The sequence below is a fragment of the Anarrhichthys ocellatus genome, unplaced genomic scaffold, assembly GCF_004355925.1.
Source record: "Anarrhichthys ocellatus isolate YVR2014 unplaced genomic scaffold, GSC_Weel_1.0 scaffold19, whole genome shotgun sequence".
NCBI lineage: Eukaryota > Metazoa > Chordata > Actinopteri > Perciformes > Anarhichadidae > Anarrhichthys > Anarrhichthys ocellatus.
The window spans coordinates 5,753,592-5,767,318 of record NW_022280049.1 but is presented as its reverse complement, the minus strand read 5'-3'; the positions used below and the strand labels follow the sequence as shown (position 1 = coordinate 5,767,318).

Sequence of the window (13,727 nt, the reverse complement as noted above, 5' to 3'; positions counted from 1 at the left end):
GGTCGCAGAGGAGGAAGCTTGGGCAGTGGTGCTACTCGGACTTGGCCTCCTCCTTGGCCTCCTCGGGGGCTGCCTCCACCTGTGGGACAGAGCAGAAAGGTCAAGGTCAAAAACTTTTGAGTGGTTGCCGCTTTGCGTGTGCCTGAAACCACCGGCGTCGCGTGCGAGTCCACCCACCTCGTTGGTCTTGGCGTCTCCGTTCTCAGAGTGGTTTTCCTCGTTGGCCTCCGCCTCTGCGTTCTCCTTCGCCTTCTTGGTCTTCTTGTCCTCCTTCTTGTCGTTCACGGCCTTTTCTTTCTGCGGGGGCCACAAGAAGAGGCTGTTAGCGGCCTGGACGCCTCTAGCTCTGGGACGCGCGTCGATTCAGAATCGGGGTTTAGCGTCTCTTACCTTTGCCGCCTTTTTGGCCTTTGGTTCCGGCTTAGGCAGGGCCGGCTTCTGTGACGGAGTGGGAAAAGGGAAAGAGACTGAGAAACAGCTACACCTGGATTACTGCGTTCTTCACTAGTTTGACGATACTGGGAGAGTTTTTAAAAGACGGTGAATGCAACTCTAAATGTTCCCAACTATTAAACTTCTTTAATACAGACATTGTCTGAGTGGTTATAACAACTATTTGCACCCCTAGCTGGGTTAATTAAAGTTATTATATAATATTAACATACTGAACAGTAATAATTCTGAAGCACTCTATTATGCCCACTATTGGTATTTCATATGTATTGTACCAGCTCTGTACTTTTTAATAGCAAAAACCTTTCTAAAACATGTTTTATTTGAATAATAAAGACATAATATTATCTTTATAGTACTGCTGACAACTTAATTACTACTTAATTAAAGACTTGAATTACCTAAACTAATTCTTAAGCTTCGTAATGTAAAAATGACATGTTTTGAAGTTTGGTATTGCTAGGAATTAAATTGAAGTACTTCATAAGAAGAAACCCTGTTTATATACCTGTTCTCCTTCTCTAAAGGGAAAATATTGCTTTATTTCATTGGTGACACGTGTGTGCAACTACTTTTAAGCGTTCTACCATGATTTACAAGTTTTTTGACTGAATGTGTAAATGTAAATGACTTGGCCGAGTTTCTGCGTGTGTCTTCTTACCAATGATAACCGAGCTGATCTCCTCTGGGGCTGAAAAAGAACAAAGACCGTTATCACGGGGCTTTTATCTGGATTTGGGCTACATTCAGGAAACACACATTAGAATTCAATAATAGCTCTTATGTTTATTGATAATGCCCTCGCGGGTCCCACGTACTGATGAAAATTCAGTTTTAATCACATGTATGTGGTGTTTCTTAACGTGCACCCTCTTACCTCCTCCCTTTCTCCTCCAGCCGTTACTGCTGTCTGAAAAACACAAAAACAAACGGCTAAAATGGGGGGAAAAATCAAATAGCACTACTGAGAGTTTAAATGGTGTTTGTACGAACAAGAAACAGTTGTTAATTGCGTCAGGCGCATATTATGACTAATTATAAACCTGTTGAAAAAACTTTTTGCTTTCATGCTAAAACTAAATTTTATGTCACATACAGGTCATTTTAAAGGCTCCCAGCCCAGGAATGTCGTGGTAATGCACGGTTTCAGTCATGGGCTAAGAGGGCTCAGCCGTGCGGGCCTCTGGAGCCATATTTTGAGGGCCCAGGCCCTGTTATTCCCTTTCTCTCCCCCATCTCTTTCTCTCATTCAATGCATGAAGCTCAGATTTGAAAGCTGGCGCGGGAGTCTCTGAGAAGGGGGAGGGACCTGCTTCCGCTCACGCGCGCCACCCGGCGGCAGAGCCGCGCCACCGCAGCCGTTCGGGACCGCGAACAAAGAGAGAAAATATACAATTTTATCGAAACGAGACGGTGAGTGCTCGCTTTTGCGGCCAAAATGCAAAGTAGGGGCACTAAAGCATTTTCTGGTGGCACTTTTCGCCGGTTTGGTGTCGAACTCGCGATAAACGGAGCGCTTGTTCTCGGTAGGGTCGGCGACGAAGGTGGACAAGAGCTGCAAAGCATGGCTGCTGCTTGTGCTTTAACTGCATGGAGACCGAGAGAGACTTCTGGCTCCCCAAAGGACAGCGGCTCGCGCAAGAAAACGCGATTTAAAGGCCGTGTCCGAGCGGGAAAATATTCATTCTAACGCATAAAAAATGTACATTATATCTAGAAAATAGGCAAAAATTACCAGCGATATATTACGGTTATACATTACGTTATAATTAAGTAATGTCTCAGAGGGATGTCTTCACAATCGTTTTGCAATGCATACATAGCCGATATCCTCCTCAAACTATTTGGATCATTGAGAATACGTACCTTTCTTTTGGGCATGTTGATCTCTTGGAGGTGTTCTTACAAATACAACTAAAAACTGTTTTTCTCAGTGGGTTCAGTGCATGTGAAGACGAGCGTCTCCCTTATGCTCGGCAGTGTAGTAAACACACTGGAACAGAGAGGCGAGTGGTTGAATGGGGGGAGGGGTGCGGCTAAAGGCATGATTGATAGGCTCCCGGCCAATCGGGTGACGCCATTCGGGGCTGCAGAACACTTGGAATTTTTTGGAGCCGGTGATGATCTGAGGTCTGTGCGAATGGCTTCTTCCCCCTTCTGCAAGGAGAGAGAGATGGGAGGAAAGCCTGCGAGAGCGAGAGGGGCTGCGCTCGAGGACATGTTGCCCTCGTTGCGAGCGCGTTACAGTGAGAGCAAAAAATAAAGAGGCCCGCACGGCCGAAACACCCCTGCACGCGCCGCTCTACAAGGCCCCGCGGAGGGCCCGACAACATGCCCCCAAGTGTAGAGCCACTCATCCCCGCTGACTCGTCTGACAACCTCGGGCTCACGTCGGAGGCGGCCAGCGAGGAGAAAATTCACCATAAATTCACTTCGTGTTTGAGTCCAATATGGCGCCCACTCGTCTCCGACATATTTTTTTTTTTTTTTTTGTCAGTCGGCTTTCCTAAATTAATTTCAGAGCAGCCTTGCGTCGTCTGCCCCAGACGCCTGCAGGGGGCCCACAGAGCCCGTCTAATGGTGTCGGCTGCACGAGACGGCGCTTAAAGAACGAGGCCGAGCTGCTTGTTACACAAAAGCGCCCAGAAGTGTTCAAAATCACAGCGGATTTTTGTATTATTGTTTTTAATCACCTAACATTAAATTACCATAATTAAGAAGAACGCATGCAACGGTGCACGCGTGCACTGTTAAAAAAGGGGACAATATCAAATCGCTGGCTTGCAGACAATGGGGGTCGATGCTGAAAATATTCAGACAATATCACCCTGTTGTCTTGCCATCATAATAGGCCCCATGGCCCCCTCTGTGCGCGCGTGATCCGTGTCTCCGTGTGTGTGTGTGTGTGTGTGTGTGCTCTACACAGAGAGAGAGGGAGGGGGACAGGGAAGGGGCGGGGGAGGCAGAGCAGAGGCGGAGGAGGAATGTAAAACCTCCATCCAGTGCCGAGAGCAGGAGCATTTGCGCAGATAGTCTGCGCTGCTTTCAACAGACGCACAAGCGTGTCAGCTGAGAGCGAGAGCGAGAGCCAGAGAGAGAGAGAGTAGACAGAGAGAGAGAGAGTAGACAGAGAGAGAGAGAGTAGACAGAGAGAGAGTAGACGGAGAGAAGTTCCCCGTTGTTGCTTCTCGTCCCGCTGCCGAGCGATCCGACCTGCAAAAGAGTCTGCAAGAAGCAGGTCGACCAACCGCTGCGTACCGGACTCGTGTTAGCACCAGGGATTTAACATGGTGATCAAAGTCTACATAGCATCGTCCTCCGGATCCACTTCGGTAAGTGATACAAAAAAATAACATGTGTACATGTGGTGTTTTTAGCTGGAATCATCTGCAGCATCGCCTGCTAGACAATACAAACTAAAAACTAAATGCAAGCTGAACTTTCATTGAACTCACTAACTGATGTCCATCCTCAATAAACATGCTGACTCATGAATAAACACGCTGCTCTATCCTCCTCAAGACGCGCATGGAGTCTGTCAGTGACCCTCTTTAACTTTTCACGCGCTTTTAAGAGATGGAGAGGAAGTTTTAAAGGGTGCTAACTGAGCGCCGCGCCTCTCAGCTGTGGTTTGTCACAGGGTTTCCTGAACTCACAGCTCAGTGTTTGTGCAGCTGAAACCAGGCTGACAAACACGAAAGGGTGCAGCAACAAATAAATAAAATGTATATAAAAAGGCCCTGTTCAGGTACCTGGTGCCAGGATAGGCAGGAGTGTCTGACAGGGGTCTCGAGTCCCGTCACTGTCCTGCAGCACAGAGGACCACCGGAGTCCTTCTTGCTCCACAGTGGAGAGGAATGATGGTGATGATGCAATTCTCCGGGGCCCCTTTTTTCAGACCTGCAGCTGCAGGCCAGGAACACTTGTGCTCTGTTTAGGAATTATTGGTGGTCTTGATTTGTGGGAATTTCACCGTTTACTAGCCGAAGTGCACGAAAGCTTCAATTCCGGCTCATCAAATATAGTTTGCTTCCAGCTGCTGCATGCGTCTCAACGTAATCGCTGACATTACTGCTTGTCTCAGTCCTGGATGTCACTAAAAAAACATTTCACGGTGCAAAATTGAAAGTGCATTGTGATGGAGATGGTGCAGATACAACAGCCTTTGAATCAGAACCCCTTACCAAAGTTACTTAAATTAAAGACCCTTAACACATTTAGGATGATTTCTGCTCATTGATCAGCATGTCTTCACAGCTCACACACGGAGGCAGAAGCACATTTCCCTTTTGTATTTCAGCAGGACAGCTCTTACAGGACGGCAGCTTCCTGTACAGCCATAGAGCGGTCTGAGTGCAGAGCCAGCTGTGCTGGGGCCTGTCTGGGAAAGATGCATTACCTCTCATCGATCTGCCTTTAGTAGAGTCTGCTTGAAAGGTGGACGAGCTTATGTCCTGCTAAGTGGCGCACGGGCTCTTTGTCTCCGGGTCTACGTCTCCTGTTGGAGCTGGAAGAAAAACAACAGTGTTGCTGACTGAAGCAAAGTGCCATAAACACATTTATGTCTGGTTTCAGCTTCGCTATGCTAACCAACTTCTCTGGATTCATTTAGACTTGGGACGTGCCGTCACATTAACGGAGACTCCACATCTGATTTATACACCATTGATGTTGCAATCTCTCTATGCAACGTCTGCCTTTAACGGAACACAAATGTAGTGAAGAGCTGCTGAGTGACTGAGCTGTGGGTGAAAGACTCCGCTCTGCAGTTCGATTGCATCGGTAACTACAAAACAATGTTATTGCATTCCTCCATCCAGCAGTGTCTGCTGCTGCATGAATCACACCAGTCTAGTTCAGCATGTGATGTGAGTGGAGCCACAGTCAAAACACAGAGACTAGTAGGAGTGTATATATATATATATATATATATATATATATATATATATATATTTTTTTTTTTTAAAGCTTTTGCTCCACTGAGGAAACGATTGCAGGTCAAACAGAGAGAGAGGCTGTAAAATCAGCCGGAGGGATGTATCAGATTCAGCGCTGGACGAGCTACATCAGTCAGCATTATTCAGACAAGTGTATTTCCTACAGACGTAAAGTTCTGTTCAGTGCATATTTATAGATATTAATGCAAATTGATTTCATGCAGAATCTGATCCTTACACCAGCCAAAAGTTATACATCAATGGTTCTGTGTAGACATCTGAAGAACCACGTGCTTTAAGGTTTAATGGACTGAACAACCTCAAAGGTCAGATAGGGAATAGAGTGCATTATGGAAATGAAAAAAGACAATGAAGAACTCAGGCGGCGTCTCCCATCTGCATGAAAGGTTTAATGTATGTGTCCATTGGCTTCCACATACCAGCATCTACTTATTGCAGTCCAATGTAATAGTCCTGGGAAAGAACGCTCTCTTTGTGGAGCTTTGAAGCTGTTGTTTTGAGGATAAATATAACATAAACCCCTTTTTTCATAATTTAATGTTATTTAGCAAAAGGCCATGAACTACAGTTTGCATCTTATCAATTTGTGAAATCGACACCTTTCTGACAGGAATAAAGGAAAATAATAACTTAGAAAAAAGGATTGATTCAGGTCTGCTTATTGCCACAGTTAGTGTGGATGAGTGTCCCTGAGCAAAGCACTTATTGCCGGTTTAGCTCTCCCCTGACCCCTGACCTCTGCTATTCCCTTGTGGAGGCTGGTATGCCTGCAGACTGAATGCGGGCTGACATCATCGTCTTTCCACCCAGTAATGAGAAGCAGCATGTTTGAGTCACCTGAAGCACGGTGCTGCCAATCCTCCAGAGAGACTTCTATTGTTGTGGCCAGTGGCTTTGCAAAGGATGAAGTCATGCTACGATATTTGTACATGCAGTATATTTGAGAGAATAGTACCACTTGTTCTCGTTTGACCTGCTCCTTTTGGTCACAGCGAGGCCACATTTGAATAACGAACTAGCAGTATTTTCTTATTGAATTCACACATGTAAATACACACCTGTAGTGGTGGATCTAGCGTGCAGAGCACCAACTGAAACTGTGGAAAGAGCCAAAAACATCAGCCAACAGCAAAGCACATTTACTGCCCCATTTCCCTTCATGCACTGCAGCCATACTATTATACAATTCCCTCATTGCCACTATAAATGTACCAAGCATCAGTAACACGTTGGAGCTTGTTTTTTTTCTGGTTTGTGCAGCATGGTTCACGTCCAACTCTTCCGCTCCCTGCATCAGATTCCCTGCTCTTCTTCCTCTGTAGGTTTGGCATGAAGACCTGAAGGTCTGGCTTGAGTTGGACGGCTGCTGCAGCGAGTTAGTCAGCGTAAAAAAAGGTTGTTTTCTGGCCTTTTCGCTGTTGTTCCACCTTCAGACTGCAGCGAGGGAACCCAGCCAAGAGCAGCAGTGTCGGGCTCTTTTCTGTAACGATGTTGTAATGCTGACTGAGCTCAAGATTGGGTGGAGGCTACTGTTGCTGCTGGAATTCCACTGAGCGTCCAATCGTGATCTAATCAAGACCTTTATCCCTAACAAACACACAGTTTCCTTGAGCCCAGGCAGTGGATTTTGTCTGCGTTCAAACGTTGGACTCCCGAGCCATTAGACATGTCATTTAGTCTTCTCTGTGAAGAATGCTTGACAACCATCTTGTCTGTTCCTTTCCGTGTGAGTGCATCGCACAAGAATTGACCCCCAGCCCCGAGTCGACATAACTGATTGAATCAGTCTCCATCGCATTGATCCAAGCCTGTGTTTCTAGATACAGGGCTTCCAATCAATGTCTGTCGTTGTCTGGCAGCTGTTAATGCCAGAGTCCTGCTTTTTTTTTTTTTCAGGGATTGATTAGCTCTGGACTCTGAATTTTCAAGAGTAAATACCACTTCTATTGTTAGATGTATACCCAAATGCAGTTTTGCTCAGCTCAGACTTTTGTGGACATACTGACTCATGTCTGACAGCTGATTTTTCCCGACATCATTTCCACAATGTGTACTGCATCGAGAGGGGACCATTATTTACTGTAACACCGCCGAACGGAATGCTGGGCACAGCTCGCTATCCGTCGATGTCCGTGAGAGCTTCTGAAGCTAAAAGACGCGTATACCTTAGCATCGCCAGGCGATGCATGCGACTATGTCATGACAGGTGTATTGCTCTTGTCTCTAAACGCAAAATTCAACCGAGGCTGATGGGGATATGTTTTGGAGGTATTTCGTCATAAACCAAAGAACAGACCCGTAGTCTGGGTGTCGCCCAGGTTGTGACAGTTCCATCTTGTACAGCGAATGTAGAGATATTTCACAGGATAAGTGACGGTATCAGGATTCCTCCTCTGGGGATCATGAATGTCTGTACACAACTTTAGTGTAATCCATCCAATAGTGTTTTTTATATTATATATTTCCGTCTGCCTCATGGTGGTGCTAGAAGAAATGTCATGGAAACACTAAACCCAGTAGGATTCATCCTCTGTGGACCATGAATGTCTGTTCTATATTCCATGACAACATATACATAAGATATTTCAGTCTGGACCAAAGTAGTGTAGCGAGTCATGGTGCTAGCATGGCTAGAAACACGGAAGAGTCAGCGCCTACATCCACGTCTAGACAAAACAAACGACACAGTGACAACTTCTCAACCGCTTTTGCATTTTGTTTGTCTTAATGTCAGTTTATATTTGCATATAACCAAGACTTCGGCCCTGCCTGTTGATTGTCTGCAGGTCTGACACAGACTCACTCTCTTGTCTATCCTATGAGGAATAAGCCTCTATCATTTCAGAGAGACAGATAAGGAGTGATAGGGCAACAGAATAAGAGCAGTTGTTTATTACCACACCCAAAGGCAGGGCCCGCCTGTTTTCTTCCAGTTTTAAATCACCAGGAGCCCAACTAATGACTAAAAGGGGCAAAGCGGGCAACTCTCACTGTGCAATTAGAGTTAGAGGCAGATGGCATGAGGCCAGTCTGCCCTACAAATTAATTTCACTTGGCAACATCACAATGTGGGCTTCTTGGGTAATGGCCAAAGTGCACCAAGGGAAAGGAGAAAAGAGGAGAAAGTGGATCCTTGTGCTCAACTCGTCATTTTAGCAACTTAGGATAAAGTTAGTTTACTTATTTAAAGTGTCTACTGTGCCAATGTAAGTCAAAAAGGACAAAGAGCCGGCTGGGTAGGTTCTTCCACCAGACGGAGGATTGTCATGTGCTCAGAGGCAGAGCGAGTCACAGAGTGGCAGACCTCATGGCGTTCCACTCCGTTGCCTCTTCCTGCGCTGGTTTCTAGAGCAGGTGGGCAAAGAGCTGGTTTTAGGACTTTGGCCTCGGGAGTGCAACTGCCATTAAATGGTTCAAACTGCACCAGCGTTGTCAGCGCCCTCATTTCCATGCCTCAGTGTTGTTTCAGCAGATGGCTGGAAGACAAATAATCCACCTGTCTCGTCTGAACACCATGAAGCTGGGAGGTGTCGGTACTGACAGCCAGACGATGAATAGATTACCATGCACAGAACCTTGTAGTGCTTTTACCATGAAGTTGGCTTAGTTTGATTTTAGGTGTGTGTGTGTGTGTGTGTGTGTGTGTGTGTGTGTGTGTGTGTGTGTGTGTGTGTGTGTGTGTGTGTGCAGCTGAGGCTGGATGTGTGTGTCTCCTTGCAGCAGGCCTTATTTGGCTCGTGTTTGACCAGTTACCTCCTCTCGAGTCCCAGTGGAGCTCTTGTTTCCGTCTGGCCTTGTAGGGCCATCTTCCCTCTCACACACACACCCACTGAGCCCTCATTGGACCACAATTTCATACACTAAAACCACACACACATCCATATAGATGGAGGCAGAAGCAGGAACAGCACATTTCTATCTTTTCTGTCGCTTCTTTATCACCTCGCGGTGTGCGACAGAGCAGCTAACACAGTTGCCAGTGCACTTTTGAAAAGAGGCGAGATCCCACAGGGTGTCGTTCTCGATACATTTCTCTTTCCTGCTGGTGTCGTAGCGTTGGTTATCTGCTTCCTCTTAGATGGCAAGCTTGTGGGTTTTGCATAAAGCAGAATGGACTATTTTTAGAAGAGTCATAGGTATGACAAGTGTTAAATATGGTGCCGTGCCAAATGCGACAGAACGGCCTTTTGTGAGAACGGGGAGTCGTTTAAAATCAATCACATCGGCGTGAAAATCCCAGATAGTGAGAAAGACAGCATCTTCCGCGACTGCCAAACACTGTCTCCCTGTGTGGGGAAACATGCTCACTTTATTGTATAAATAGATAGGCTTTGACATTTTGTCAAATTTAAAAGTATGCAAAGTGTCACACATGCTTTTGAAATGGCTCCGTTTAAAACAATTAAGTGCGGAGGACGATGGGAGTTGACGTCCTCCTCGCTTTCTCGTAGATAAAACACAATCCGTCCCTGCTTAGCCTTGCCCGAGTTCACCCTCTCATTGCATCGTTTCACTCACTTGTCAGCAAACGAGCGGTAACTTCGTAACTGTGGTGTTATGTCTCGCAGCAGAGAAGAAGTGTCCTCGTTCTCGCAGCAGACTGATGGCAGTCTGGTGAACCGAGGCCCTTATGTTTCCTCATAAGTGCTGAAAGTTAACACACGTCTTAACTGACAACTTCCTCTCTCTCTCTCTGTCGCACGCAGATTAAAAAGCAGCAGCAGGATGTGATGGGCTTCCTGGCGGCCAATAAGATCGCGTTCGAGGAGTGCGACATCGCGGCCAACGAGGGCAACAGGATGTGGATGAGAGAGAATGTCCCGGAGGAGGCCAGGCCGACCACGGGGAACCCTCTGCCCCCACAGATATTCAACGAAAGCAAATATTGCGGGGTGAGGCACATGATGAACATACACTACCACTCTGATGGGTCACATACAGAGCTGCAGCTCATCTCATCATCATCATCATCATCACGATGGTGGGGTTTGAATACAGATTCTGATGAATCCACTGTGCACTGTATATAATCTTAGTTGGTGGAGACTTAAACAGAGCTGAAAGGAGAATGGATGCTGGATTTACTGACAGGTGGACAGAATCAGAATGATATCGTTGCTCTATATCTGCTAAATTGAGTGAAAAAGAAACAAACACATTAGCTATAATATGACAATGTGTCAACGTTAGATTGTCCCGCTGCCCTAAGTGGCAAAGAAATGTCTGCTTTATATTTCTAATAGTATCACATTCATGACTTGGAATGTATCTACCTTAAACTTAGCCTGGCATAAGTCTTTACAGTATTTAAAGGAATGGTTCAGCACTTAAGCAGCCGAAGATCAATATCACAATGATATCCGTCTATTGAATATGAAGCTTAGCTTAGCATAATGACTGGAAATGGAGAGAAACAGCTAGCCTGGCTCTGTACAAAAGTAACAACATCCGACTGAAGGCACACACCATATCTGCACAATATTCAAAAGTGAAAAAGCGAAAACATATACGCACATAACCCCTCGATATACCGCAACTTTTTCAGTAGTGTTATTTAATGAGCTGGGAGGCAAATTTCTTTACCTTTGGACGAAGCCAGGGGAGCTGTTTCTCCCCAGCTTCCCGCTCTTTGTTGCTTAACTCTGTGGTGAAGCACAAACCGTCACCTCGCTCCGGCTTCATATTTAACGGATAAGACTGGTATCGATCATCTCATCTAACTCTCGCTCGAAAGTCAATAAGCTGTTTTTTTTCTCAAAATGTCAAACTGTTTATTCCTTTAAACACCATCATCTCTCCTAGCAGATGCTAATTTACTCCCATCAGACGCCTTGAGTCATGCTGTGCAGCTAACGGATGGCTGGAAGTGAAGCTGCAAAAGCGGGACGGGCTGTATTGAATGTCACAGACAAAGACAACAGCATTTACCAGGATACTCGCAGCTGTACGGCCTCTTTATAAGAATCTGTTTGTGTGTGTGTGTGTGTGTGTGGGGGGGGGGAGCAAAAAGGAGTGAAAACAAAGGAAACAAAGGAGAGACTGCAGGCAACTCAACAGTTAAACGGGCGAATGTGTTTGTTTGTGGGTTACAAACACAATGCCCTCCTATCAGATCTGACTACCGAGGCCTTTCCCTGGACAAATAACTCCACCCTAACAACGGCTAATTCAGACGGTCGCCCTCGGGTGCTGATCCAAAGCCTGTTTCACATTATCATTCCTCAGGTTGGAGTTGATCAATCTGCATCTAAAGTCCTCTCCGTGTCTTCCTCTTCCTCAGAACTACGAGGCCTTCTTCGATGCCAGAGAGGACAATGCCGTGTATGCGTTCCTGGGTCTGACCGCTCCCCCCGGCTCCAAGGTATAAGCTGGCGAACACGCTGTCGTCTGTCCCTTCATTGAACTGCATTCCTGCTGCCATATTTTTCCGTAACACCGGCTTATGAGCCTAAATATATATTTACCCTCACAGTGTGCTGTCCATGCAGAAAACACACACACACATTACATAATACATCTGTTCCTGATATCCTTACACCCAAGCAGGCCTCCTTCTCCTTCTCCTCTCGCTCTCCTGCACACTGGCGCCTCCTCTGTGCCACAACAGGAGCTGCAGGGAGGTGTGCCAGTTACCATAGCAACAGAGGGGTTTTCCATGGCAGGAGATGTATAAACCATTATCCTCCATTTTATTACAGCACTCTCTCCCTCTTCTCCTCCTCTCTCCCCCTGCGTGTCTCTCTGCAGGAGGCCGAGGCTCTGGCGAAGAAAGCACAGCAGTAGCAGCTTTACGCCGTTTTCTACCTGAGACCTGAACCCAGACCTGAACCCAGACCTGAACCCAGGAAGACCAAGAACTGATCCAGGATGAAAACAAGCAACATTTCACTCAGCTTATAAATATGTGATTTACTTTTTTTTTCTATTAGTCTGTGTTCAGCTGTGCCTTGTCAGCTGTAGTGAAAGGAGGTGCTGAAGCAGTGCATTATGGGTATCTACAAACAGCTCTGCTTCCTCTCATTAACTTCAGCCCGCTAAGCCTATTGGCCTAACGACATGTCAATCAACCATAAGCATGAACGCGTAGCTTCCTTTTTGAGAACACACAGTCAGACACCACTAAATGTACGCACGTTGAAAGTTGTTCCACAGATTCATCATTTGGCCAACAGGACGTCATCCATAATACATCGTCCTCATTCATTTCACTCGACGGGTTCAATTCGAACAAGTCTCATCTGTCGAATCCTGGAAACACGTTTTTGCTCCTGCCCATTACGTCATCGCCAAAAACCTGCAGCACCTTCTGTAAAAGTGATCTACCACAATCCTATTCCCTGTTTTTATTTACTCTCTACAGTCTTAATGCTGTTTTAATAGCAAACTTTTTTCTACGAGATGATGTATGTTTTAAAATAATAACACACATGCCAAAATTACAAGTCTGCATACACAGAGGGATGTGAAATTGAGTTGTTGTTTTTTTTTTATTTGCCGTTTGTGTTTTCAGGGGAGTTGGATCGCTGTTTGGTTTCACCATCGGCATCCTGTTTCACATTGTGTTGGTAATCCCGGTGTTACACAATCTTCTAAATAAAAATAAGACTGCAAATAAAACGCCTGACTCTCAGTACTCCTTGGTGGTTTTCGTGAAATAATCAGAATCAGAATCAGCTTTATTGGCCATGTATGCGTACGCATACATGGAATTTGAGTCCGGTTTCCACTTCGCTCTCGATGTACATCCACAAATTTACAGTAAACAAGAAAAAAAAAAATAAAAAATATATATATATATAAAATAAAAAAGGGCAGCAAAAAAACAACAGATGTAGGTATAAACATTTAACAATATGTACAATATAAGTATAAACATATATCCAAAAAAGGATATATGTATATATATATATATGAACATAAACCTATAAACAAGAATGGCAATGGAACTGAGGTAATAGTGCAGACAGAGGTAGTAGTGCAGTATGACTTAAATAAGTGACAAAGTCGAACAAATCCGCCTTCTTGTAACATATTTTATGTACGATTAATGAATTTACAGTTGGTGTTTGTGACTTCATTGTCTTAAAAGTGTTAACATTGTGAAAGAGAAAGCAGGATTTGTCATCACTCATTGAGTTGCTGGTTTGCACCAGATATTCTGCAGAATATCATCCAACCGCTCAGCAGTCTTTAGATCTTTGTACACTTCTTTAGTATTTCCAAATTATGATATTTTTACTCCCCCCACATTTCAGTGAAATATTTTTTACTTCATTACATTTTCGTGACAGCTTCAGCTTTTCAGATCTAGATTTT

The 13,727-nt window shown here is 45.2% G+C and overlaps 2 protein-coding genes across 3 annotated transcripts; one reads left to right on the top strand and one right to left on the bottom strand.

Moving 5' to 3' along the window:
* On the bottom strand, positions 1-3,357 carry hmgn6 (high mobility group nucleosome binding domain 6). 2 transcript variants are annotated; one of them, XM_031858014.1, is made up of 6 exons: positions 2,320-3,357; positions 1,331-1,363; positions 1,115-1,144; positions 391-435; positions 178-297; positions 1-79 (listed from the first exon to the last, which is right to left on the bottom strand). In XM_031858014.1, the coding sequence occupies exons 1-6, from the start codon at positions 2,332-2,334 to the stop codon at positions 32-34; spliced, it is 291 nt and encodes a 96-aa protein (XP_031713874.1). In that variant the 5' UTR covers positions 2,335-3,357; the 3' UTR covers positions 1-31. The 2 variants fall into 2 exon arrangements, with proteins under 2 accessions (XP_031713874.1, XP_031713873.1); XM_031858013.1 differs by having other exon boundaries at positions 391-438; positions 2,320-3,346.
* An 80-nt stretch (positions 3,358-3,437) lies between these two features.
* Positions 3,438-13,028, top strand: sh3bgrl (SH3 domain binding glutamate-rich protein like). The gene is made up of 4 exons (XM_031858012.1): positions 3,438-3,785; positions 10,118-10,303; positions 11,692-11,772; positions 12,159-13,028. Exons 1-4 carry the CDS (start codon positions 3,741-3,743, stop codon positions 12,192-12,194), a joined length of 348 nt encoding a protein of 115 aa, XP_031713872.1. The 5' UTR covers positions 3,438-3,740; the 3' UTR covers positions 12,195-13,028.
* The last annotated feature ends 699 nt before the right edge of the window (positions 13,029-13,727 follow it).

Excerpts from the sequence above, each read along its gene's own strand:
- sh3bgrl (XM_031858012.1), top strand. The coding sequence starts at position 3,741 with ATGGTGATCAAAGTCTACATAGCATCGTCCTCCGGATCCACTTCG. Across the intron at positions 3,786-10,117 it reads CGTCCTCCGGATCCACTTCG|ATTAAAAAGCAGCAGCAGGA; the intron begins GTAAGTGATACA and ends TGTCGCACGCAG. Across the intron at positions 10,304-11,691 it reads ACGAAAGCAAATATTGCGGG|AACTACGAGGCCTTCTTCGA; the intron begins GTGAGGCACATG and ends CCTCTTCCTCAG.
- hmgn6 (XM_031858013.1), bottom strand. Across the intron at positions 1,145-1,330 it reads CTGGAGGAGAAAGGGAGGAG|CCCCAGAGGAGATCAGCTCG; the intron begins GTAAGAGGGTGC and ends GTTCTTTTTCAG. Across the intron at positions 298-390 it reads AGGCCAAAAAGGCGGCAAAG|AAAGAAAAGGCCGTGAACGA; the intron begins GTAAGAGACGCT and ends TGGCCCCCGCAG.